The sequence below is a fragment of the Parastagonospora nodorum genome (assembly GCF_000146915.1).
Source record: "Parastagonospora nodorum SN15 chromosome Unknown scaffold_17, whole genome shotgun sequence".
NCBI classification, from domain to species: Eukaryota; Fungi; Ascomycota; class Dothideomycetes; order Pleosporales; family Phaeosphaeriaceae; genus Parastagonospora; species Parastagonospora nodorum.
The window spans coordinates 465,032-489,931 of NW_001884565.1; the positions used below are offsets into that span (position 1 = coordinate 465,032).

The following is a 24,900-nucleotide window of genomic DNA, read 5'->3' on the forward strand; positions in this document are numbered from 1 at the left end:
CTTCTCAGTTCTCAAACGCCGCCGGCGCCGTAACCAAAATCACAATCAAACTACTCAAAATCAACGCGCCCGCAATCACGCTCACCACCACAATACTGCCCCGACTCGCAGGGAACTTGCCGCGAATCACATAATGCTGCGCCTCGAAGTATCTGTGAAATCCAATGAGCAGCATCACGATGCTTATCCCGATGAACGTTGCGCCGAGCGGTTTGCCCAAGTGGCGCAGGTGAGCTTGTGGGGAGAGCGACGTGTCATATTGGTTTGAGGGAGGGGTGGAGGGAGAGGAAGATGGAGAGGTATGTTGATGTTGATGCGTCTTCTCCAAGCTCGTATTCAATCGGAAAAGCTGCGTTATGGCGATGCCGATGGAGGCGAAGGAGAGCGATGTGCGCAGCCAGGCTAGGAAGGTTCGCTCTGTAACACACATGTCAACTTCCGACTTACACCAGAGTGTGAGGCAGGGAGGAGGGTACCCAGAGCTAAATGATCCCGAGCTACACTGCCCTTGTTCTCAAGCTCCACGCTGCCGTAGCGCTCCCAGACGGCGCGCCATCGAGAGTGCTCGCGCTGCTCGACGGCGACGGCTTCGCGGGACGCGGCTTTGGTGGTGGAGGGCTGATCGCGAGCGGGCGAGATGGAGCCGTAGTCTAGTTGTGGAGTCGACGAGGATGTGGGGGGGTGTTCGGCGGTGCGTTTGCGGGGTGGTTCTTGCTGCATGATTCCCGGCTTGCTCTTCGTGTTGCAGGCAATTGCGAGGAATTGGTGATGTTTCGACCTTTGTGTTTGCTCTAGCGGGGAGTTTCTGAGTACGACTGGTCATTCACATGCAGAGCTGCAGCTGAGGCGCCGGATCGCATGTCCGGGAGAGATAGACTTCGAGTCCCGGGAGCTCGGCTCAGTGCAGGGAACCCTTCGGTATCGTGCATCGCTTGTAGATCAGAGGTCCAATGTCGACAGTATCGGTACGTACGTGCTATCGCGTGGGTCTGACGCAAGACGGGAGGAAAGCAATTGACCTATGAAAGGTCGCAGGGTCCTGGTGGAGGGTGGAGTGGACTCCCGCGGAGGTGGCGCATCCACACTTTCACGAGATCAAGACAGACTTGTATTGAAAGCACGATGAAGACTGAAACAGACTTGTACAATAGTTCTATTTGGATATCCTGAATTTCCGTGCTGGTGCAAACCGTGCCAGCCAGTTCAACTGATGGTAAAGTGCAAAAAAGGCGCTATGTAGTGTACATAACAAGAGATATGATAGCGCCCAATGGCGTTTTTATAATATGATATGATACCGTTCCGATGAAACGCCACTCACTGTCTGCCGGATCGTCGTTCAAAAGTAGATTCTCGTGATCGCCGTGCTGGGTTTCGTGCTTCACTCGTTGTAGTGGAAAACCTGCATCATGGTTAGTAACTATAATCTTCTGCATGAGAGGTTAGATCTTACAAGATAGTTTGGCAGACCCCAGCTCTCCCAGTTCAATCGCGCAGCCATCTTGGCGAATCCCTCCGTCTCAATGAGGTGATAGAAGGCGAACGGTGGGAACATGGCGCCGTCCCGGTGGACCTCAGCCTTCACGAGCAGTGTTGCACCGCCCACGCCATCGAGCTTAGTCTTCGCCATCTTGTCTGCAGAAGGGTCGTACATCTTCGCCATCAAGCTGCGGTATGTGGGCATCTCGGCATAACCCTCGAGCAGGATGTCGTCCTTGCCCATTTTGGCCCCCAGTTCCTGCGCAGTCGGGCTGTCGATCCAGTTGTTGAAGTCGTATTCGCGGATGTCGTTGGCCTTCTTCTCTTCGTTGTAGTATCTCTGGAAGCAGTTGGGCACGATGATGGGGACGTCGTGCTCGGCAAGATCCTGGATGAGGGACGGTGGAGTCTCCACAATGTCAGCATCCATCCAGAGTACCCAGGACGTAGTGGGCCCCATGGTTGTGAAGAGCAGCGAGTTGCGTGCCTTGGCCATAGCCGCGCGCCGCGATTTCTGGTTCTCCATCTTGTGTCGCTCAGACTCAACCTGGCTGTGTAGCGGGTTCTCGGTATCCTGGCGGAGGATCGTCACAGCGGCAAAGCGCTTGCCCTTTGGTCCCGATTGCGTCTTTGCGACTTGGGTCTGCAGCGCTGCGTACGCGGCATTGCCTTCCTTCGTCTTTGGTATTATGAAACCCAGGGAGATGAGGCCATGAGGGTAGGTGAGCTTCGCCAGGTTGTCCCAGTACTCTTGGTAGAATCGTGCCATGGGCGTCAGGATCAGAACGGTTTCCTCGTTCTCGATCGGGGTTTTCGAAGTTGTCAGATTGTTCATGTAGTAGTGTACAACGGGCGGGGCTGCTTGGGGTGCATTTGCTTTCGATTTTCGGAAAGGCAGCGACGGAGGCGATAGCGGATTCGTCGCGGTCTCCCCGGAGCCCTTCTTACCGATGACAGGCGCATCGCCGCCGGAGAAGAAGAAGACGAAGAAGCCTATGCACAGGATCGCAGCGAGCACGATGGTGATGGGATTGGAGCGTCGGAAGGAGCGGGACATGTTGGCGGCTGGACTAAGAAACAAGGCGAACCGCGGTTGCCAGTATTGGGCCGTCTATAAAAGGTGCATCAGAAGGAAAAGTACGGGCTGGTGGTGAGGATGGCGGTCCTGGCGTCGGCGCAAGGAGGTGGGAGACGTGGCCGCAATGGCGCCCGAAAAGTGTCTTCAGCAGGCGCGGATTCGCAGAACAAGCCGGTCGATGGGCAGCGCAGGAGGACGCAAAGAGCACAATTGGCCTCTTGTGCTTGCGGGCGGATGTGAGGAGTGGCTTCTTGTCTGTCATCCATCGCCCTTGCCTGAACCGTTGTTGCGGCTCTCGGCTTAGTCACCCAAAGTTTCATCGACCACTAGTTTCGCGGAGGTGCTGCGGGAGCTCCGAGTGTTGACCTCATGGACAGCCGCAACACCAAATCCAGGAACGGCGCTTGTTTCTCTTGCAGGACCTCACCAGCATGCGCGGCTAGGTATAACACATGACAGAGGACCCTGAAAATTATTCGCGACTCTAGACCTCGCCAGCAGAATACTTGACTTCCATATCCCAACCATACCCAGACTCTTGCATGCCATCCAATTGCTCCCGCTTGTCTGGACTGAGGCTCTACCCTCGAGTCACATCATGGTCGACAAGTCCCCGACCAATATCTTGTGGTTTCACGCCCCAATGGCAGATTCTGAGGAACCTTCACTCTTCTCGCACGTCATGTCGCATACCTCTGTCCACAAAATCTACCCTCTTCGGGACCAGGCGAGGATATGCGGAGACTGCAACGCCTGATAGCACTGCATCGCCACCAATACGGAACCTTAATAGTGCCATCTTGATTCCCAGTTCTTTGAAACACGCTGTGAGTACTGAATACTCGTTCTACTCTCAAGTCACGACTAATTTAGCAGCAACCTGACATCATCGTCAATCACATCCAGCCGCTCCCAAGGCCTGATGTCTACCGAGACTCCCTCTGCGTTTTCCTAGTCACGCCCTCGTTTGCGCCGTGGCTTGTCAACGATGAATTCTTCCTCGCCAAAGCAATTCGCCGGGCGTACAGCAACGCACACAAGGACCTTACGATACAGGCAATATGTGCTGTGGTTGACAAACTGCCTGCTGGTAGGGCCATGGCGTCTGGGATGACGCTTCAAGACGTTGTGAAGCAGCGTTCTACCGAGCCACCAGTAGGGGACACGGGGTTCGAAGGGATTGCCTATGTAATGCTTCCAAGTTCCGCCTCGGTACCTTCAACCGCTCCACGATCACCCGACAAGGGTGCTATTGACTTCATACTATCTGGATACACAGGAGCCAAACGCCCATATAGTGATACCTGGCGACTCCCTCTCGCGAACACCGTGTTCCAGACCGGATCACCTACAACCATGTACTACACGAATTGGACACTGGATGCCAAAGAAAAGACTGTGGCTCTGCAGGAGCGGACGGATGTGACACACCACGGTATTCGAATGGCTGCGTCGGGCACTGAATCAGGCCAAATGTCTTCAGTACTCAGTATACCACTTCTACCACTAACGTTCCCCCGAACAGTGGAAGGAGGTATGGGCAATATCATTCGTCGTATTATTGATGACGAGGGGCAAAGTGTGACTGCTGCTTCGGAGCTCGAGAAGGTCGTTCCTCGGTTCTTCAAAGCACGTGGAGAGCCGGCACAGCCAACGACAGCTTGGGCTTTGGTCATGCGTGGAAGGCAAAAACGGAACAAAGACATCAAAACGAAGCGGATCCTCGGCAAGAACATCCTCAAATCGGAAAAAGGAAAGAACATGCATGAAGCGTTGTGGGATCGTCTATGGCAAAGTAACCCACCTCAGTGGAGCACATATGTGTCGACAGCAATTGCAGAGGGAGCCAGCTTGCATCGAGTTCTCAGTGGAGGAGGCGGCTGGGGAAAAAAGGCAGGTTTATTGTCGCTTGATCCAGTGCCTGTGAGCGAAGAAGTACCCATTCGCATGGAAGATGCAACTAGCGGATTTGAGGGTCCGGGCGATTTCTCCACAGCCCTGACGCCAGTGGTGCGCGACGGTGACGCTATACAATTCTTCATCGCGCCTGCTCCGGCAAGTGAAGTGGACGGAGACAAAGCCTTGGAAAACCTGAAGTCACTACCAAAGCAGAGAGCTCCAGGCTGGGAGCTTGGTGTAATCCCTAGCACGGTCGACTCTTTTCCAGGCGGTTCATGGCAGCACGTTGGAGCTGATTCCGAATACATTGCTGTGTTCAGAAACAGCTTCGGTGCTCTATCCGAAGGTGGCCTGACACTCACTCGGCGCCGTGGTCAGAACCGAAGAGATCCGTTGTATCCTTTTGGAACAACTACAATCGATGCACCATATTCGCGTTTGTGGAGTGTCGAGCTGGCAGATAAGGAGATCTCGAACAATGATGTACGTGGCCAAGACTCGGACAGTCAAGAAATCGCAGTCTCGATATCTGATGCTCCAGTTAGTTAATGTTTAGCTGGCAACACGAATCTAAGGAATTGTTGTATCGCCTAGAGAAGCGGGACCCAAAATTGTCACCTCTAATTCGCAAAATTGCTGATGTGAAAACATCTGAGTCAAGACTGATTTTCGAACGATACACCCAGATCGCTAACGCCATTACGTCGTTGACGCAAGAACAGAAGTCAGTCCTGAGGTCTGTACACGATCACAAACGCCGAGTTGTCCAGCAAGTGAAACTTTTGCGCAAACTTCTGATAGCGGCTGAAAGAGATGTGGAGGACGGTGGCTTCGCTCTCCATCAGCTGCGGATCATGCTAAACAGAATCTCACATCGCATGTGGAAAAGACTTTCAAGAGCGCGTCGTGAACAATCACTTCCAGTTCATCGTTATCCTGTCATGCCCGGAGAGGTGCGGATTCACCTGGTTCCTTAGCAAATCTGGTGATGGAAACGGCCCCGAGATGGAAACTTCAATTGCGGAGAAGCCTGTCGCAAACTTGCAGCAAGAGCAAACAGCCAGAGAAAAGCACCGACCTGGTGTACTCAGGCAACGGCAACGTGTGGTTACTTTCTCCGAGTTCCTGCACAGGACATCGAGTACCATGGATGAAAACAAGCACTTGGCTGATGGAAGCCTTCTAGATGGATCTGGAGTCGTTTTAAGTCTTGAGAGGCAAGTAAACGATTTGGATGCTAGCACATCTGCTCTCCGAAACGATCTGCGGACAGCGCTGGCTGCACTGGACCAGCTCGAATGGATCATACGCGCTGCGAACAAAAATGCATTCCAAATATACAGCATTCATCTTACTCTGCGCCTACGCCTTCTTACGATGGTAAGATCCCGACAGCGAAGAGCAGACAGGCCGGGCAGAGCCCCCTTCTATATGCACATTCCGCTTCTGGAAGCGCACATTGCGCAACTACAAGCCTTTGACGAAGTGCTCTTCGCCCCCGGCACGAATACGACCTCAGAGCAGATTCGCAAGAGCCTCAGTGAACAAGTACATCAGCACCCGGTGCAGCAATACCTCACGAGGCGCGCTTGGCTCCAGACTGCCAGAAACATCACAAACGCTTCCCAGCAAGCCTCCAGCAAGCTCAAGATCCGTCACCACTTGACATATGCCGGTGAAAGCAAAGCACGCAGATCTCCACAGCCTAAAATCCGTTTCCAAAGGCTGAGACAACGTCCTGCCAATCGTGCGCGCATAAGGCGGCACTACGCATCGCGTCTGCGCGTCAAGAAGTACGCGAGTATCCGGCCGCGACAAAGGAACAGCAGTAGACGACGAATATCGACACCGCCCCACAAGCGGGCTAAGAAGGAATTACTCCAGACGGTCAGTTCGTGGCTTGGTGGTGCGACCTCGGTGTCGAAAATGGCCGGGGCAGCGACAAGGGCGGGGCGGTCGCGGCCGTTTGGAAGTAAAGTGTTTGGTAGTGGTGGGGGAGAAGATGGTGAGAAGGGAGGAGGTGATGAGGGGAAGAATTAAAAGGAAGAGGATGATACGCAATGAAGGGGATGCAGTGTTGAAAAACCGGATGGTGACAATCTTCGTGTATGATTATTTTGGAATGTCGAAAAGGTCAAGTCGGAAGCTCATGTCTCGTCACGTCATATTTCCGAGCTTCGGGTCTATGTATAAATACCACCCTTCCTACAGCTTCTCCTGACCTCCTATCATCACCCAAGTTTTGCCGTTTTCTTTTAAAATTAAGGCAAAGACGAGTCATGTCACCAAAACGCTCAACATTCTTGAAATGTTTCTCGACCCTCTGCATCTGTCTAAAAAGCAAAAAACGTGACCTTCATATGCACTTCCTCGAGCGTTGAGCGTTCCGAGAAAGACTTTCGAAGAAGACCTCATGTGCCTAGTCGCTCACTCGATTTTCTCAACCGAAAAACTCTAACAAGGCGCTCCCATGAGTGATTCCTGCCTCCCCCAGTCAACTGACTCTTTCCAAAAGTTCACAGATAAATACGCATGTTTCTCCTGCCTTTTCTCGAGCAGAACTATCGATCTCGAATATACTACGCGCGGGCCTCATGCTCTTCAAGAAACATACGAGAACGGCCTATATCTAATGCTCTGGTTGTTACACAAGAGCGAACCATCCATATCTACTCCTCCAGAACAAAAAAAAACTCCAACTGAAGTTCCATGCCCGGGATCAGGATTTGTGCAGCAACGAAATGGATCGGTGGAGCTGTCCTGGTCAAAACCGGTATAACGTGCTGCCATGACTGCCCTCTGGTTTTGCTGTGCGAAGATAAACGTTTGGTTCGGGGGTCGCATGGAGCTGCGCTGTGTATCAAAACACCATTCGACAAATATAATGTCCGGTTGGCTCGTGGGAATGTGCATAAATACTTCTATCAGCGCTGTTCCGATTCTCTTCTTGTATCACAAACTTTCATCTTCTTGTCCAAAACTATCTGAGTGAGAAGTCGTGTTCTTCCAAAAAAAAGCTGTTGACCGGGATCCATGTTTTCTGCACGCAAAAGAAACTCCAAGCATTATTCGATATGGCTTTTCTGCTCCGTCCGAAATCTTGAAAGGAACAGAAAGAGCTCTGACATCCACCTCTCCGTCCTCTCTGTGAGCTTCTGGATAATACCAACTCTTCCAAAAAATACTGCTGGGGCTTGCATATGTCTTCTGCACCCCTTTCCTGTGTTTGAATACCAAAACCATACCTCACTGAAGCGATGGTGCGCTCCCTCAGAAGTGTTCCACCTGTTTGCAAATCTTGCCAATGAGATCTGATGTCGTGGATCAAAACAACGAAATGCAAGAACCATGTTTCTTCCCAAGGCTGCAAAAAAGAATTCTTACAGTTGCTCGCGACCTCAATCATGTCCGCGATCTGGCGGCTTTGTTAAAAAAACATGGAAGCCACATACTATGTCTGCAATCCGATATCCAACCGAGGTATGTTATCTGTGCTTCTACTGCTCTTGGTGCAGACGTTATGCTTAGCGTTGCGGCGGATTTTGCATAAATACACACTGCGCATATTATCCTCAGTTCGACACTACACGTCTTGTAATCGATCTCTAAAAACGGAAATATGCAGCAATGATCTCATCCAAAAATGATCGACTACATCCGTCATGTCCAGCACGCACTAGATAAAAAAAACGTCCCAGATATGTTCGTATGGTGTAAACGCACTCATCTCGAAGCATTACTTGGTATCGTCTCATGTTCATCTGCTCTTGCGCTGCTTCATCCAGGATATATGATGATCTCAAACTCTGTGGAAATTGAAAACGTGTGATCATTGTGAGTATGTCTAGAGCAGTCGGGCAAGATCAAAATCTACGCAATCAAGTGCGATGGTGTGGGAATCAAAATCCACAAGAAGAGGCTGGATGTGCTTGGACATATTCTACAAACACCTAAAGCTATGGATCTTGCGTTGTCGTGGTATGTACTAAGAGACTATGCCGAAAGAACGTGCAGCATATCTCTGGTCCACTACCGCAAGGGTTGGCGGTATAAATAGTTTGATATGTTCCCCTACCTTCTTCCATTGACACCACGGTATACTTGCCCTTCCAAAACAAAGCCAAACAAGCAGAAGCGTGTTTCAAAACAAGCAAGCCTTTGGTCTTTGTCCTTCTGTTTGCTCTGCGAATATTCGAACAAAATACTCATCAAGACCTTCGCATTACTTCCGGACTTATGAGATTTGGAGACTCGAGTTCCGTCTCATGTTGCAACGGCCATGGTGTGGGTGACATGAAGTCCTATCTAGCACTCGCTCCCACAAGTACCAAAAAGTGCAATTTGAGCCTCGGATCTTCGAGTCTAACCGAAACACTAGATTATTTGCCTGCATAGAGCTTGCACATGTGAAGTTATATTTGACGCTTCAAAATAACCGCTTTCTTCCTCCAACTCTGAGTTATGGTCATATAAAACAACAAGCGCAAAGTAGGCATGCTATGGAGGCAGACTCTTCGAGAAAGACACGACGGAAAAGTTTATGGTGTGCCACGAGAGTCAAAAGATGCTTGAAGATAGCATGTATTCACACGCCGTAAGCTAGGAGATTTAGAGACGAGCTGTCATAACCATATGAGTACTAGCGGGTCATTGAGATTGCCTCGTCTCTGATCGAGGGGTCAAGTGATAGACGTGTGTCCAATGAAAGGAGATCTAATGTTGAGACGAACTTTCGGAAGACGCACAATACTTGCTATCTCGATACTGACTTATTTTGATGTAATGCACCTGTAGATGAAATGTCGAAAGTATGAGCCGATGGTCGCCTGAAGTAGAATCGGTCGATGCATGGATGGGTATTGGGGCGGCGTGAATGGTCTCTGCTCACAAATATCGCAGTCTGGCGGTGATTAAGATATGTCTTCGATTTGATCCGCACATGCTGACGGTGAGGGACTTTGCGGAATAATATGATTTGTTTTCAGCTGCTTCTTTGCAAAAGTACCACTAAGCCCTAAACGTTCCTAGACAGATAATGACCACGCGTTAAGCCCCCTAACAGGCAAAGTTGCACTGGAAAAGGTTGGGAGACAACTTGTTACAGTCCTTCCCTGTGTAACTCTGTCCCTTGTACTGGTAAGTTACCGCATCAAGATTATTGACACCAATATACGCGGCACCCATATACAAGTGCGGACCGTAAGTCGTGGTAAGATCTGCACTGAAGCCCTTGCCCTTTCCGGTGTCGTACTTCGCTTTTGCCCTGATGTCCTTGCAGCTGCCATCCACGACGGTGGCACCCTGGCCATTCATTCCGACAGTAGCCCAGATCATCAATGCACATTTGTGCTCGCCGGGAGGTGAACATTGGGCGTCACGAGCCTGTGATGTAGTCAGAAAAGTATTGGCAAGTGATCCGTACGGTTCACCCCGGGTCCATGATAGCGTGATTGGACCGTATCATAGATGATGCGTTGCATACGGACTGTTGTGCGCTAGACAGATGTCTGGCATTGCCCAAAGTCGTTACAAAATCGATTAGACACGATTTTCAGATTGACCTAGTCCGCTCACGCTACCATAGACCCCATGTGTGCAATGCGGTTGTCGAGAGAGATGACTTACCTCGATGGAAGCAGAACCGCTTCCCACAGTTGGCAAAGCTTCGATGATGCCGGCAAGTGCTGCCAGTCCTACGATACCGGAGAGCTTCATATCGGAGATCGGGAGCTGTGTTGGTTTCAGAATATTGCTGTCAAGTTTGGAAGGTTTCCTACGAACATTTGACGATGGGATTTGCTTACGTGGGCGAATGATCGAGACTGTTGGATTGATGAAGTAGCTGGTGAGGAAATATCAGTGGGATCAGGAGGCCTTCTTATACTTCACATCACTTGCAAAGGGTCATAGTACGGCTACTGATTGCTTTGGCTCACCGTGCTACTATTCAAGTTCAAGATATCCTGCTGAGATAGCCGGCCAGCATGCGAGGTTGAAATCGCAGAGCACACCCATGCAGATCTGAAGAAGAAGCTAGGGGCTGCCCAACGCAATGGCACGATCGGCAGAACACCAAAGCTTTCGCCGATAAATCCAACACGATCTTGACTGCAACATCAACAACTCTGTTGCCGATGGATTTATTGCTAGAAGTAATAATGAAGGTGCTGTGAGAATAAGTATGAGCATGTCGACGAGGAAAGTAGCAACAAGGATGATAGCAACAAGAAAACGGGTGCCATAGAAATTGCGTCCACGTACCGATAGCGTTTCATTCATATCGTGGAGGCTTTCCCCAGACCAAGCCGCAGAACCCTTACTAGCTGCCGTGTAAGCATTTCTATTTTTGCATTTGCCAGGCTTTCTGAAACAGTGCAGATCCGCTAGAAGCCCTGAAATACTTCCATGCGCAAAACGGGCAGTACGAAATAGCTCGTGTTTTTGAGTGCAGCCGCCACCAGGAGCCCATGCATACATGGCAACAACGCAAAGAATTTGCGCGGATTTCTGTCATTCTGCCTTGTTCTGTGCGCAACCTCGAATACGGGTTGGGACTTGTTACTTTCAGCTGCATAGGCCCGATTATTGCTAGCGTGGTTGTGTTCAGGCTGTTGCTGAAGCCAGGAGCTTCACTTCGAGTTCGACGAGCCGTAATTGGCGATTGACACAAGACCGAATCTCGTGAGAGTGGAATGAGCAATGAGGATTAGATGATACCGGAGAACAGGCATATGTTCATGTCTACAAGTTGTGTCATGAGCGAGATCTTTCGACGACATGCGTATTCCATTAATACCTAGGTAGATGGAGACGAGACGAACCTGTAATCAAACCTCGACTAATGCATGAGCCTTGCCTAAGCGGTCCTGATTCACTTTCATGACATGAAGACCCTTTCTGTTTTGGAGAACCCAGCCTTTCCAGACGTAGGCGAATGCTCTTCAGGCATTTTTAAGAGGTTGGGGGAAGAGTCTGTTGATTGAAGGAAAAAGCGGGCATTGAAGTATCTCATATACTACTTGTTCTGTGCTTTAAACATCTCGCCAAAGCATAACCTCTAAACTGAAGCGCGGGCATATCAGCCAAAAGCAACATTTCGTGCAGCTTCTGACATGATACTTTGATCTTATCCGCCATGTCATTCATCTTTCGTACACCTTCTTATCAAATCAGCGGCGAAAATATTCATCAGCTCTTACCGTTTTCTCGGCGCTGCAGGAAATATGGGACCTTACTGAACCCGATTTGGAACCGATGTAGTTTTAAGAACATTGCCAGTGGAGTAGTTAAGATGCAAAGGATAAATTTTAATAGCCCAGTGCTCCAAATGACATAGACGCGAGAAAACGACACGCTGTGTACAAATAGCCAAGAATGACGTCTTCAGGTCATCGGTAATCAATGTATCACTTTAAAATCGCAGCCGAGCACTCAGCACTGTGGCTATCTATCATCAGTCCAGAAGAAAACCTAGCGTGGAAGGGGCTGACAACATCTTGAGACTGCAATCAAGACACCTCTTCCGCGTACTGTTTGGTTACCAAACATGCGTTTAGTTGTTCGTCTTTTTTTTATTAACATCCCCGACAAGTTAGGCAATACGGAGAGCCCCACTACATATTTTCTGTTATGAGCGCACGCTCTTTCGTCTCAGACATGTCCTGACCGGATTTGTTCCTTTGAGCGAAACATGTACAGAAGCCCCAATGTTTTTCTTGAGCACTGGAAAAGTGTTGATGAGAAGAAGAGAAACCCATCGGCAGGTAAAGAGTTTTTATATTCACACCACCCACGACGAGTCATAGCGACAGCCTATTTTGCTTTCATTAAATACGACTTCGACGCATACACCGTAGAATTCATCATGGACTATTTTTGAGACAATGCATTTTTGGTTGAAGGAATGAGACGCCATCGTTCGCTTTCGATCTGTATTTTTCACACTTCTTTTGCCGACATTCATGAACATCAATCGTAGAGGAGTTTTTCAGCTCGAGAACAGCACATGAAGATATCGGCGAAAGATTTTTGAGCTCGTTCAGGGAGCTGTGCCTCTAAATGCTTTCCCTTCTGCTTCGTGGGTTTTTATATTCCAAGTAGGGCGATACCTAGCTGCCGCCCAGACAAGCAGAAAGCATGGCTAGTCGGCAAAAAGAATTTCCGTTATTTTCTATAGGTGTTGAGTCGCGGGAAAATATGAACGCAGCGTAGGCCTTTTGATTGCCGTCATTGCGGTTTGCACTCGAAGGGTTACGGCGTGCAGGCATAGTCCGTGTGTAGCCCATTTTTAGTTCCGCAATTCAGAACTCAGACATCACAAGTTTTGGAAAATCAAAAAAAAGAAAAACTGTGTGTGATGTATAAAGAAAAGACCACAGGTGTGTGAGGGTTTTATATTTAGAAGCGCCCCAGCCGGACCATGTGATTTGTGATCGCTTGTGAGAATTCCAGCAAGTCCTGCCTATGCTGAGCTTGTTTTTTTGAAAGCACAAGGACATGAGTTGAACTTGTGCTTTTTTGATGTGTGTATGCCCAATCTCACGAAATTTCCTCATGCGTAGTTTCAAACAGGACCGACCCCAAAACGCCGCCATCAAATGTGTTGTGACTGACTTTCGGACAAAAACATAACGTCTGGGTGCTGTCAGTTTTTGATGTAGTTGAATAATATTCGTGATGAGCATAGGTGAGTGGTAATGACCAGAATTTTTATGTTGCAGAGCAGTGCACTCACCGGAAGTTATAGCACGTTCGAGCCCAATAGCTGAATGCAATTTCCAGGGGGCTTTTAGGTTTACGAAATCGTAATGGTGAATGGGGAGTGTCTAAATTAGCGCACACGTGTTGCGCGATGCTTAAGCCTGTATAAACTTGACACTTTTGGTTTCGAAGATCGTCTTATACCAAAGTCGATATTAGCATGAGCAACGAGGGGCACGGAGTTAGGATCAGCAAGTTAAGGATATCATTCGTTTCATGCATAAGGTAGTGCTCTACACGTGTATATCATAGAGGCAGATGAAGAGCAGAGCGCCAGACGCCGTCGCCCAAAGATTTATACCCACCTCAATCCATATCCGCATAAGGTTCTGTTTGCTGGCTGGCTCTTTCATTGTCAAAGGTCTCGCCGTACCGGTAGCGAACTCGCACCTACTCAAGCAGACGGGTTAATATGCGTCTTGCTCAAATTAAGAGGCTGTGAGGAGTTCTGTGGGGTGGCTGTGCCCGAACCAGTCTGTGGAGTTCCCATTCCCGGCATGGGACTTACTGCTCCACTAGGGGGTACTGGGATCTGAATGTCCTCTGGGCTTCCTGGCACCATGCTCTGGGGGAGGCCGGGAATCTTAATCCGCTTGGCGACGTTGTTGTAGCTTGAAGGTATGATCTGGTCCACAGTTAGTACGCGCCTTCTTAGCGTGGAGGCAGATGTGCAAACCTCTATTATCTCGTCCCGTGGGAACTGGAGCTTCGGGATGTCGGCTGCATTACATGCCATCAAATACCCATAAAGCACACGCAACACGGACTCGTGCGCGATAATGAGCAGATCATTCTCTTCACGCTCAAGCTCAAGAATGATGGGCTCCATACGCACTGCGAGATCATGGTATGACTACAAACTGTTAGTGGTTCCAGCAAGGGAAATTGAATTTTTAAAGCTCACCTCAGCCCTTGGGTACCGGTGGTGGTACGGATCAGCCTCGTGCTTCTTGACCTCTTCGGGGAACTCTTGCCGGATCTTCGCTTCCGACATCTTCTCGCATACACCGGGGTTCATCTGGCTCATTTGCGATCGTTGTCTGACGCGGTAACCCATATTTGCGAGGTACTCGGACGTTTGCACTGTGCGCCTTCGCGTTGAAGTCCAGATGGTCAGAGGCTTCAGGGCAGCATCTGGCGCGCCTTGATCAACCAGCCTTTGCTTCTCTTCCTCGCGATACTTCATCAGTACTTCGCTCATTTTCTTTGCGTAGTCTCGGCCATCGTCACAAAGGTTGGCATCCGCCTTGTACGAGTCCTCTTCGCTAGTGGTTCCAGCGCGAGCAAAGTACGTTTGTCTTGACTTGATGTGCAAGTTCAGGAGATAGAAGACGATTCGTTGGGACAAGTAGCCGAATGCACAATTATTGACGACGACTCGCTCGCCGGCGTTGATCATCTTGATCCAGTGCAAGTCGGGCTCCTCCATGGTCTCAAAGTGCGGTATCCGTGAGTTGATGCGAGCGAGATAGTCCTGCACAGCATCCTCATCCTTCCAGCCAATGTAGTCGGGAGAGCCGATCTTCACTCGACGCACGTTCTCCTGGATGATGCGCTCATCTGTACAGTGCGACTCGATGAACACGGTCTGGATACCATTCTTCGCGAACTCTTTGGCTAGCGACCGACGACCTTGGGTGATCGCATTGACAGCGTCGTAGATGGCTACTTGGCCCTTGTCGTGCTCGAGAAAGTGGTAGATGTCCTCACGGCACTTCTTCAGGATCTTGTTGCGGAGCAAGACAGACTGTGGTGAGGCGTTCAGGAAGAAGTAGTCGTCGGGCACATCTTTCTCAGGGCCCAGAGTTGCGCGACGATAATCGCCCAGGTGAAACACGTGCGTCTTGACACCAAGCCAGCGCAGGTAGCGCGCTACAGCGACCGAGGTGTGAGTCTTGCCTCGCGCTGGTAATCCGACGGTTGCGATGACAATTCGTCCTGAGTGAAATAGGCGACCAGATTCTGTACTGTAGAGTTGAGCGGGCGCCATTTCCTCTTTCTCCGGGAGATCGTGGATTGCGTCAACAAAGGTGCTCGACCGCCGCCGGAAGCGGGGTGAGTTGGCATATATCTCTGCTGTTCTAGGACCTGTGAGTCACGTGCCCGAGGACGATATGGGTGAACACAGAGCATTCACTGAGTGCCGGATGGGGGAATTATAGCACTTACAAAAGGGTATCCATGGCTAATTAGGTCTATGTTTCTATGGAAAGATGTGGAGAGAAGAAGAGGAAGAATGGGAAAGCGAGTTCACTATGAGACGCTTGTCAAGCGAAGAGCAATTTGGGGGCGTCTGGTAGTGGTTGAGTAACGTCGTGACACTTCCGGATGAGGCTGCGGCGCTGATATAGTTTGCCGAGCACGCCCAACGACAAGGTGCGGGCAGCGGTGTACGGGTGGTTTGAGGGGCCCGATCTGATGCGGATACTGTCGCGGGGAGGTATGCACAGAGGTGGGAGACGCGCAGACAATCCTGAGGTAATTGCGCGGTAGCAAAGTCCCGGCGTACCAAAAAGCAAGGCCCAATGGCCGTCATATCTTATCGCTGAGGTCGGTCGCGCGGTAAATTGTCGGCTTGGGGCTTAGCCTTGTGCATTATGTCATCAAGCTTCCAGAGAAATTTAGGTATCGTCAGGACGCAGACCAACGCATCATCGCGCATCACGTCAAGCTCGTCAAGCCCGCCAAATTCGCCGTCATTTGTGTTTTATCCGTGCAGCTTTGCCCAGAGCCGGAGGAGTGTCACATTAGCATCTGACCATATTGTTTGCCCGCCATGGAGGTCAACCCAACCAAGGAGCAAGCTGTCGCCAGCATCTTCACACCCCCACAGACTGCGCATACCGGTCCCTTTGCACGGGTACTGGATGTGTACACAGCATTCCAAGACCGGAGAGAACTATTAGGATTGGCCAACCCCGGCACCGTTGAGGGAATTGCGAGGGAAGTGCAGCGCGATGTGTTCTTGAACAACTCGAGCTTCTCTGGCCTGCGCGCCGAGCTCACCAAGGCCTTCAGCGCCGCTCCTCTGTTCCAGGTTGCGCACTCGCTGTCTATGGGATCGCAGCTGCAGCCACCCTACTCATACATGGTCCTCTATGGATCACCAAGGGTGTGTTGCCTCGCTTGAATGCCGCCCATCTAAGCTGACCTCTGCCAGGTGTTTATGCAAGGTAGCCTCGACAACGACCTGCAATTCTCTGGTCGCTTCAATTGGCGATGGACATCTGCATTCGTTACCAAGTCTGCTGTGCAGCTCACATCGCAAGGCAACATGGTCTCGCTCGAGAACGACTACACCGGTGCCGACTTCTCCGCCTCGCTCAAGGCTGTGAACCCTTCCCTACTCGATGGTGGCGTAACTGGTATGCTCATGGCTAGCTACCTTCAGGCTGTCACGCCTAAATTGTCGCTCGGCATCGACGCCTTCTGGAGCCGTGCCGCCATGGCATACCCACCAGAGCTCAACGTCTCCTACGCAGCACGATACAAGGCTGCAGACTGGATGGCTTGCGGACAAATCATCCCCGACCGCGGCGTGTTGGAGGCCTCATACTGGCGCAGGATCACAGACAAGGTCGAGACGGGCATCAACTGCAACCTTGCATTTGCCGGAATTGGACCCGGAGGACCAATGGCTGGTCCACAGAAGGAGGGCAATGTCACAATTGGTGCCAAATACGATTTCCGTGCGTCATCGTTCAGGGCGCAAATCGACAACCAGGGCAAGGTCTCGTGCTTGTTGGAGAAGTTGATTGCACCACCTATCAGAGTCACCTACTCTGGTGAGATCGACCACAAGCAGGTATGTATCGAAAATGAGATTAGAATCAAGACACTCGCTAACAGAATTCTTAGAACACCGCCAAGCTCGGTCTTGCCGTCGCGATAGAAGCAGCCGACGAGGCAGTAATGGAGCAACAAGAGCAGTCTGGCGCCGCCATGTCCGCCGGTGCCATCCCCTTCTAAACCTCCAATCGCCTCTCTTACCAACCATAATCTCATGACTTTTCTCTTCCCTGTATTACCACAATTCCTGGGTCTGAGCGAGCGAGCGCACGCTTTTCCGTACCAATGTCACACGATATCCGGCAGCCGTTTGGGCTAGACTCTATATCATCTCGAGCACGTTTGGACGACTGCAAAATGGCGCATTGTTTGGTGACATGTAATGGGACTACGGCTGCGGTAGACATGACGGAGTACAACTGTCGCCAGGTGGGTGCGATAAATCGTCGCACAATTGTATATATTACAGCATAGCAGGCGATCACAAAAAGTCAACTCCACTACGTCAGATACACAAAATCTACTGAAGTGTTCAAGAAAGTGATGTAATGCGCAATACATTATTGAAGAGTCGAGAAATATAGTACAGGTCGTGACCGTTGAGCTATATGCATATGATTGTCATTTTCATAACGCCCCTCCCCATTTCCACACAGCTGATGCATCAAGCTGAGCGCCATTGCCGCCGTGTATCCGTTCGTCATGGTATAGAAAAGCCTTACAAAGCTGGCTTCGCGCCCTGCGGCTGTCCAGGCGTCGGTGTACCAGGTGCCATAAACTGTGCATTCGTTAGCATCCATCTTTCACAACCTTCAAGACATGGCTTACCTCATTCTGCGCCCTCTGCGCCATCAACTCGGCCCTCTCCTGCTCCACAATCATTTGCTCCTCACTATACGCCAGCGCCCATGGCACGCCCAACAGCAACGCACTCGTGCTCACTACCCACAGCGTCTTGCCGCCCATAAACAGTCCCGACTTGAGCCATGACGATGTGGTGTTTACTTTCGAGCTGATGCTGCGTCGTGTGCTGGCGGGGATCATGTCTTGTAGTGCGAGGATGCGCTCGTAGAGAGTTTCGTCGGTGGGCGCAGAGGCGATGGACGAGGTATCTGACTCTGTAATTCGCTGTTAGCACATCATCCCCTCTCCCTGCATAGAGTATAACTGAGGAAAGAGCGAAATGCACGGCGTCATACCCGAATCGGTGTCCCAGTCGTCCTCGTCATGAGGGCCGTCCTGTTCGCGGACGAACTCCTCATCCATGACTTCCTCGAGCTTGACCATTGTGGCGGTGTGTGTGTGTAAGGGTGTTTAAAGGGAGTTTTGGTAGGGCGTGTAGGCGGGCGTGATTGTTGCGAGTGGTGATGGCCCAAAAGTTTGTAAATGTTCATCATTGGGCGCAAGCGTGGACGGGCCGGGGTTTTGCCGATGCGGTCATCGCGTTGCAGACGAGACAACACTATGCACCCGGCGCAAGCAACATGAGAGTTGCACTCTTAATAATATTACTACGAGTATCTGTCAGACGTCCGTTCTTCCAGGCCTGAACCATGTATGATCATTGTGGTCCGCGTATCTGCGGCTGGATGGCTTGCGCCCGTTCACCAACAACCGCGATACAGGGTCACCATTGGTATAGCTGTTGGCTAAGGCTGTCTATCTTCAAACGTTTTTATCAAATCAATCCCAAGTCATGGCATGACCTCAGGGCTGGTTGCTTCACGATACCAAGCATCATGAGACCCGGACAGTGCGAACTGCTTTTGGAGTCTTCGGAACGACAATCTTTGGGACCTTGCAGCACTAATTCACTGACCCGAAGCAGATTTGTCCGCAACATATTTTCACACGTCTTCTTCAATTTCACATTTGTCTTACATCTATACTCTTTTGATAATCCTCATCTTCTGGACAGCCTCTTGCCTGAGTGGGCGTCAACATCTTCTTAATGTCTCGATACCAGTACCCTGAGCACACATTGTCAGACGCAAATCAGACGGCTATCATGCGATTTTGGCACTCTCTTGAACTCCGGAAAAGGATTGCGAACTATCTTTGGCCTGAGAAGAGGGAGCGACAACCAGAAGCGAATGAGCGCGCTGGAGAACTTGAGCTCTGCAATGCTGAGTTCTGCCCAATTTATCAACTGCCGCCAGAACTTCTCCTCGATATCACAAAGCATATATCAAGGGCTGACAGGTTGGCCTTCCAACTGTCTAGCCGAAGATTCGCTTCCTTTATACAGCGGACTAGCAAAGCAACCCCACGTCGGATCGACAAGAAGAGATTGAAAGAACGACTAGGAAGAGACTCATATTCCAAGCTTGCTGAGGCTGAAGCTAGAAATTTAGCAACTCTCCCACAACTTCTCTGTTCCCATTGTCACGAGCCGCATCCTTGGTCACACTTCGACCGCAAGGAAATCCTCGAGTCGGGCCATGTTCGACGTTGCAAAGGAGCGTCGCGCCCTTTCAGAACATGCCGGCACATCACCGTGACACGCGATCAACTCACGAAGCCTAATCGCGTGGGCATGTTCGGCGAGTATTACTATGGACCCCAATGTGCAACCTGCACGACTTCCTATTTTTCCCGGGCCGTTCACTCTTCAACACTGCAATACTTCTGTTCTCAGAAGCTTGGAAAAACTTACGCGAGCAACAGATTACACAGGGTCAGGCTCCAGCAAGGGTTCCGTCAATCAGCATGGCAAGTGTGTCCGCATATGCGTACAGACGATGCAGACTTCCAGGCACGGCTTCTTTTCACCCCGTTGGAGCCTCCGTTGTGGTCTTCTACCGGTCAAAGCGAGCATGTCACTGACGTTTTCGCTGAGCCCTACATGGGCACAGACATGCGCATATACTGCAGGCACAGGCACTGTACTACAAACGTCCGAATCTCGAGGAGGCTTTTCATAGGTGTAGGGTCGACGCCAATATATGTCGAAACATATCGCGAATTGGGTCTCATGAAGTCGGTCCAGGACCCGGCGTGGCTTGCGCAGGTTGGAGATTGAACATTATGACCATGGCCTCCGTATGTTTACCCTCTAGGCCACCATTTCTCGGTATGTCCAAATTACTAAGTCATTCTTCGTGTCACCTCAAGCTAACCAGTCGCTGTGTAGGTGCAGCGCGACTGCGTGATCTCACCACCAACTCAGCAGAGGAATCTAGATCAGAGATAGAATTACATCAGAATGGCTGCATTGCTGGCAGTCGATGTGACTCAGTCCAGGTCGCAACACATGGTCTACCGCGGTGGTTGGCACTAGCGTTCGGGTTGCGCTGTCGGACTCCGAAAATAGGGCATAAGCTCAACCACAAAAGCAACCCACTCTACGCCTCCTGGAAATGGGGCGGCTTACGCGTGCATCACAAAGGGCACATTACGGCTTGCTGTTCGGCCTCGGTCAGACTGGATACCGAGGAGTGATGCTGGAAGACCAGGTACTGTGCGGTTTGGTAGACAGGAGAAATTACTGGAATGCCTGCACATGACGTCATTGACAAATAATGAACAATGCTGATACGATCACAATCTCTCCTCTTAATAAACAAATATGTCTTCATGATGGTCAGGATTGAGAACATTTTTTTGTGTCCGCTCAACGTCGAAATTGAAGATGAAAAAGGGTAGCGCGACACTAAATTAGCCTCCAAGGTTTCGTCTTCTTTGCAACAACCTTGTTGCTCTGTCATCAAACCAACACATTTCGCTCAGCAACGATCCAGGACTCTGGTTCTTCGACGGGGAGTTTCACTTCTTGAGGCAAATTCCCTCTGAACTGAAGTCTCAGCAGGCACACCAGCCCCGGATCGTGCCGGCACTGCACACTACGTGGCGTAAGGATTATCAATGTCTGCAGCATTGCATTGAAGGACCGCCTCCTTTTACGCACAGGTGCCTTCTTCTGCAGCCTTATTTTCTCTCTCGAAGGATCGTTAGGGTGGCTTTGCGTTGCCCAAGGATGCCAACACCAAGAGCATGAACGCTGTCTTACTTTGACATCGACGATGCAAGTAAAGCACGTCAGCCCCAAATATACGGACACTCATAGTATCATATGCGGTGAACGGACCAGTTCGGACGATTGCTTGATCAGCAATTGGCACAGCCCTGTCATCACAACAGCTCAGGACCAACCATGGCTCTGCTCAACAAGGAGTCTGATCTATCAGTGCCCCTAGATCAGGCTGCAACTTGGCCCATGGCTTATCCTGGGACTCCGGTTGTTCTTCAATATTCAGTATAATGGTAACCACCCAACTGGGTCGCCTTTGCCTCCTGTTGACGCCATCACAAACAACAGGCCACAATGAAGACGCTGTGTTACTTCCTATGCAGCATTTTTAGCTCAATGTAGTCATGTCGAATGACCTGCTTTAAGGTTACATCTATGATTGGTGTATACTGCCATGAGGAAATGTCTTGGAGTGTCAAGATTGCAGACCACACCCTTACGGCCACGACCGCGATTTCATCGAACCAAGCCATTCCAGATATACAACTTGTGCAGCGGTAAGTAGGGCCTATCATCTTCCAACTGACGGGTCATGACAAGACCATGTTCGGCCCGCATGGTCGACTGCGATGAGTAAGTGACCTCCTTGCAGTACACTGAACCATGTTACAATAGCACGAGCCTTGCACACCACAAGCAGCCAGACATCCGAAGAAGTCTTCAAACCCGGATAGGCGAGTATCTCACCGTTTACATATATTCCCTTCCAAAAAACATATACCAACACGAGCCCGAACGCGCATAGCCCAATCAGAGACTAGGATGAGCTTAGCGTGCATTTCGGTCTTCGTCCTAGCTTTAGAACTCCGAAGCCTCATTCCTAGTGCTGACGAGTCTCATCAAGGCTACACCAGCTCGAAAGCGAACATTCGCAGGCACCATGTTTGTTGGCAAGGAACAATATGACCTCTTGGCGTTGGTGTAGAAACCCGATACTTGCAAGATAGCCTAACCTTCCTCCGAGAGCCGACCCCGGATCTCGACGCATCTCAGTGCGTCATGCTCAATCACCACAGCCTACATCACTGCCTCGATATGGATTTAGCCCCGTGGCGTAGCCCCAGCGAGCCCAATATGACCAAGGGTCATTCACTCCACTGCAGCATCCTGGCTGCCATGCGCGGTAGCTGCATCTAGTAGCACACGGTCGGATTCAGCAACATGTGAGGGCCGTGCAAAATAATCACCACCACGGCGTACCCGTAAGTAGGCAGCACCATGTGGTCAGTGTGCAGATCCCCGAGATGACGCTCATTACGCCTTTGCCTAAGCTTTAGAACATTCCGCATGGCGTACTAATAGCTGTGTATCTCTTCGAGACCCCATAGTAAATGAGGAGGCATACTCAAATTCTAGACTTGGATCACAGATTATATCATATACACGACGCCATGTTGACAACGCAGTGTTACGCGACAAAGGACGGACGAAAGTCTTCGTCCCAATTTCAGAGACGCTCCGATTTTGATCTTCCAGAGCCAGAGGTATGGTGGCAGAACATACTTGAGAGGACTTCCTAGTCTAACATAGTCTCAGGTTCCCGCACAAGACGTTACAAGTTGTCTTGGACGGGTCAGGAAAGCGCTGGCCTACTGGCGCAAACACACGAAGCTTCCTCGGTCACAAAGCCGCTCAGAGAGCCGGCAAGACGTCGGGCTGAGCTCAATGAGCTCAGGGTCCTCCAGTTTGTCTCGCCGAAAGACACATCGGCGACGTCCTACTGCATTATCTCTAGAACGAGAGGAGAGCTCTAGTTCAGGGAACGATCCTTCTTGTTCGACATACGACGACGATAAAGATCCGTTCATCACATCACCATCATGGCTCAAGGATACATACTTTGAAGGTGAAACGAGACAACAGGAATGGAGAAGTTCGGAACATGCCGTTGCCGACCCTTGAAGAATAGACGGGAGTTCGTACAAGATTTTGACATTCATCTATATACGTTTCATCACCGTCCAAAATGGTCGATGAAAAGAGTATGGCTTCATGCATGCTCTAGCCCATTTGCAGCCTAGGCTTGCATGTTCTGTCTCCACCCCACTTGTACGATCTCCCGTCTTTTGCGATTCAACACCAACATTATGTTATGCGGCTCATTGATGTCAACACTCTTGAGCTACGATCATTCACAGACAATGATACACCGTCATACGCCATTCTCTCCCACACCTGGGGCTCGGACGAAGTCAGCTATCAAGAGCTAGTATGGATCAACAGGATCAAAGCTTTGACGAGATCGTTCGACGAGCCGTCTGTCGAATCATCTACCACCTCGTTGATAAGCCAAGATAGTCAGTCTAGTTTGATGCTTGCAAGCATGGAGATGCTGCTGCGAGGCAATTGGAATCCTGGTATGTCAATTGGCAGCATGACTGAGGAAGACTTAATGAACCGCCCCGGGTATTCGAAGATCGCCAATGCGGCTAGAGAAGTTCAGGCTCTCCGGCTGGAATGGATATGGATCGACACATGTTGCATCGATAAGTCCAGTAGCGCAGAGCTGCAAGAGGCCATCAACTCGATGTATCGGTGGTATCGGAATGCAGAAGTATGTCTTGTATACCTGGGCGACATCGCGCGACCCATATTTAACCAGGCGAGCTCTGCTTCAGACTTCGCAAGGTCCGCCTTCAAGTCGTGTCGTTGGACTAAACGTGGCTGGACGTTACAAGAGCTACTCGCACCATGTACTTGTCGCTTCTATCTGAAAGACTGGAGATATATGGGCGAGAAGATTGAGTTCTTGGAGGAATTGGCTGATGCTACCGGTATTCCAATCTCAATTTTGGAGGATCCGAATCTGGTGCAAGAGGCGTCTGTCGCGCAACGAATGTCTCAAGGCGTGCAAGTCGCGAGACGACACGATCGGAAGACATCGGCTACTGCCTGCTCGTGTCTCTTTGACATACAGATGCCACTACTGTATGGTGAAGGGGAGAAAGCATTTATCCGCCTTCAGGAAGAGATCCTCAAGACAACCGATGATTACTCACTCTTCGCGTGGAGCGCTACTACCTCAGACAAGTCAGTCTACCGCGGCTTACTTGCTCGATCGCCCGCCGAGTTTCGCAACTGCGGCGATGTAGAGCGAGAGAGCGGGCTCTCCACATTCCCAATCAGCTCCACGCCAATCGGCCTGAGAATCCAGCTAGACTTCCTCCCCAACCCAGACGACAAAAGCCGCGCCCTCGCCCTCATACGCTCCTGCAACCCCATGAACCAACGCCTAGCAATCCAACTCAAATGTCTAGACGGCGGCATGCAATACGCACGCGTCAACGCCGGCTCAATTGTCTGCATCGACGACTGGCCCACAGGTCGCACACGCACAATCTACGTGCGCCAAAAACTCTCCATACCAGTAGACTTCGCAACGCCCGAGTTCAGCCGCTTTGAATTCCGCCGCCGCATGGGGAATCACAGCATCCCACATGTGCGCATTATCGGCGCTCCGTCTGAGGGCTGGAATTGGGAGACATACGAATGCGCCATGACTCCGCACATTCTCGAAACCACACTGGTTTTCTTGCTGCGCATTCAATCGCACAAATACGCCCATAGCATGACGTTCCCCGTCGCTGTGGGGTTCAATCGCGGTACGTGTCATTACTGGTGCAAAGCCATATCTGAAATGGCGTCGGAGCGGGACTATGATTTGAACGGCGGGTGGCGCGCTGCTGCGTTGCGGAGAATGCCGAAGGATGTTATGAACCCGATGAGAGGGGCGGATGCGCATCGTGATTTGTTCGTGGTTGGGGATGGGAGTTTGGGGATTAATGTTGAGGTGAGGGCGGGTTTGGTGGGAGATAGTATTGCGTTGCAGGTGCATGTTGACGGGTTAGTTAAGTGGTCTTGAAGT

At 50.6% G+C, this 24,900-nt stretch overlaps 13 protein-coding genes across 13 annotated transcripts; 7 read left to right on the forward strand and 6 right to left on the reverse strand.

Moving 5' to 3' along the window:
- Positions 1–4: 4 nt before the first annotated feature.
- SNOG_10596 (hypothetical protein) lies at positions 5–720 on the reverse strand (the record flags this gene model as incomplete). Its single annotated transcript, XM_001800809.1, has 2 exons — positions 5–402; positions 429–720. 2 exons carry the CDS (start codon positions 718–720, stop codon positions 5–7), a joined length of 690 nt encoding a protein of 229 aa, XP_001800861.1.
- Positions 721–1,381: 661 nt separating this feature from the next.
- SNOG_10597 (hypothetical protein) lies at positions 1,382–2,805 on the reverse strand (the record flags this gene model as incomplete). The annotated part of the gene is made up of 2 exons (XM_001800810.1): positions 1,454–2,805; positions 1,382–1,402 (listed from the first exon to the last, which is right to left on the reverse strand). Exons 1-2 carry the CDS (start codon positions 2,534–2,536, stop codon positions 1,382–1,384), a joined length of 1,104 nt encoding a protein of 367 aa, XP_001800862.1. The 5' UTR covers positions 2,537–2,805.
- Positions 2,806–3,913: 1,108 nt separating this feature from the next.
- Positions 3,914–6,288, forward strand: SNOG_10598 (hypothetical protein; the record flags this gene model as incomplete). The annotated part of the gene is made up of 4 exons (XM_001800811.1): positions 3,914–3,992; positions 4,083–4,939; positions 5,381–6,142; positions 6,181–6,288. 4 exons carry the CDS (start codon positions 3,914–3,916, stop codon positions 6,286–6,288), a joined length of 1,806 nt encoding a protein of 601 aa, XP_001800863.1.
- A 3,223-nt stretch (positions 6,289–9,511) lies between these two features.
- Positions 9,512–10,171, reverse strand: SNOG_10599 (hypothetical protein; the record flags this gene model as incomplete). The annotated part of the gene is made up of 2 exons (XM_001800812.1): positions 9,512–9,838; positions 10,082–10,171. 2 exons carry the CDS (start codon positions 10,169–10,171, stop codon positions 9,512–9,514), a joined length of 417 nt encoding a protein of 138 aa, XP_001800864.1.
- Positions 10,172–13,610: 3,439 nt separating this feature from the next.
- SNOG_10600 (hypothetical protein) lies at positions 13,611–14,863 on the reverse strand (the record flags this gene model as incomplete). The annotated part of the gene is given in 3 exon segments (XM_001800813.1): positions 13,611–14,069; positions 14,121–14,827; positions 14,842–14,863. 3 exon segments carry the CDS (start codon positions 14,861–14,863, stop codon positions 13,611–13,613), a joined length of 1,188 nt encoding a protein of 395 aa, XP_001800865.1.
- Positions 14,864–15,992: 1,129 nt separating this feature from the next.
- SNOG_10601 (hypothetical protein) lies at positions 15,993–17,185 on the forward strand (the record flags this gene model as incomplete). The annotated part of the gene is made up of 3 exons (XM_001800814.1): positions 15,993–16,328; positions 16,377–17,021; positions 17,075–17,185. The coding sequence occupies 3 exons, from the start codon at positions 15,993–15,995 to the stop codon at positions 17,183–17,185; spliced, it is 1,092 nt and encodes a 363-aa protein (XP_001800866.1).
- Positions 17,186–17,546: 361 nt separating this feature from the next.
- SNOG_10602 (hypothetical protein) lies at positions 17,547–18,360 on the reverse strand. Its single transcript, XM_001800815.1, has 3 exons — positions 18,205–18,360; positions 17,834–18,123; positions 17,547–17,783 (listed from the first exon to the last, which is right to left on the reverse strand). Exons 1-3 carry the CDS (start codon positions 18,290–18,292, stop codon positions 17,724–17,726), a joined length of 438 nt encoding a protein of 145 aa, XP_001800867.1. The 5' UTR covers positions 18,293–18,360; the 3' UTR covers positions 17,547–17,723.
- Positions 18,361–18,956: 596 nt separating this feature from the next.
- On the forward strand, positions 18,957–20,027 carry SNOG_10603 (hypothetical protein; the record flags this gene model as incomplete). Its single annotated transcript, XM_001800816.1, has 1 exon — positions 18,957–20,027. One exon carries the CDS (start codon positions 18,957–18,959, stop codon positions 20,025–20,027), a length of 1,071 nt encoding a protein of 356 aa, XP_001800868.1.
- Positions 20,028–21,158: 1,131 nt separating this feature from the next.
- Positions 21,159–21,333, forward strand: SNOG_10604 (hypothetical protein; the record flags this gene model as incomplete). Its single annotated transcript, XM_001800817.1, is given in 2 exon segments — positions 21,159–21,242; positions 21,262–21,333. 2 exon segments carry the CDS (start codon positions 21,159–21,161, stop codon positions 21,331–21,333), a joined length of 156 nt encoding a protein of 51 aa, XP_001800869.1.
- Positions 21,334–21,437: 104 nt separating this feature from the next.
- On the forward strand, positions 21,438–21,709 carry SNOG_10605 (hypothetical protein; the record flags this gene model as incomplete). Its single annotated transcript, XM_001800818.1, has 2 exons — positions 21,438–21,532; positions 21,628–21,709. The coding sequence occupies 2 exons, from the start codon at positions 21,438–21,440 to the stop codon at positions 21,707–21,709; spliced, it is 177 nt and encodes a 58-aa protein (XP_001800870.1).
- Positions 21,710–22,124: 415 nt separating this feature from the next.
- SNOG_10606 (hypothetical protein) lies at positions 22,125–22,290 on the reverse strand (the record flags this gene model as incomplete). Its single annotated transcript, XM_001800819.1, has 2 exons — positions 22,125–22,162; positions 22,236–22,290. 2 exons carry the CDS (start codon positions 22,288–22,290, stop codon positions 22,125–22,127), a joined length of 93 nt encoding a protein of 30 aa, XP_001800871.1.
- Positions 22,291–22,426: 136 nt separating this feature from the next.
- Positions 22,427–22,937, forward strand: SNOG_10607 (hypothetical protein; the record flags this gene model as incomplete). Its single annotated transcript, XM_001800820.1, has 2 exons — positions 22,427–22,519; positions 22,572–22,937. 2 exons carry the CDS (start codon positions 22,427–22,429, stop codon positions 22,935–22,937), a joined length of 459 nt encoding a protein of 152 aa, XP_001800872.1.
- Positions 22,938–23,001: 64 nt separating this feature from the next.
- On the forward strand, positions 23,002–24,897 carry SNOG_10608 (hypothetical protein; the record flags this gene model as incomplete). The annotated part of the gene is made up of 2 exons (XM_001800821.1): positions 23,002–23,017; positions 23,174–24,897. 2 exons carry the CDS (start codon positions 23,002–23,004, stop codon positions 24,895–24,897), a joined length of 1,740 nt encoding a protein of 579 aa, XP_001800873.1.
- Positions 24,898–24,900: the final 3 nt, after the last annotated feature.

Bases quoted from the DNA above. Each gene is read 5' to 3' on its own strand.
- SNOG_10602 (XM_001800815.1), bottom strand. From the start codon at position 18,292: ATGGTCAAGCTCGAGGAAGTCATGGATGAGGAGTTCGTCCGCGAACAG. The intron at 18,124-18,204 runs GTATGACGCCGT...AGCGAATTACAG, and splicing joins CGACTGGGACACCGATTCGG to AGTCAGATACCTCGTCCATC. The intron at 17,784-17,833 runs GTAAGCCATGTC...ACGAATGCACAG, and splicing joins CGCAGAGGGCGCAGAATGAG to TTTATGGCACCTGGTACACC.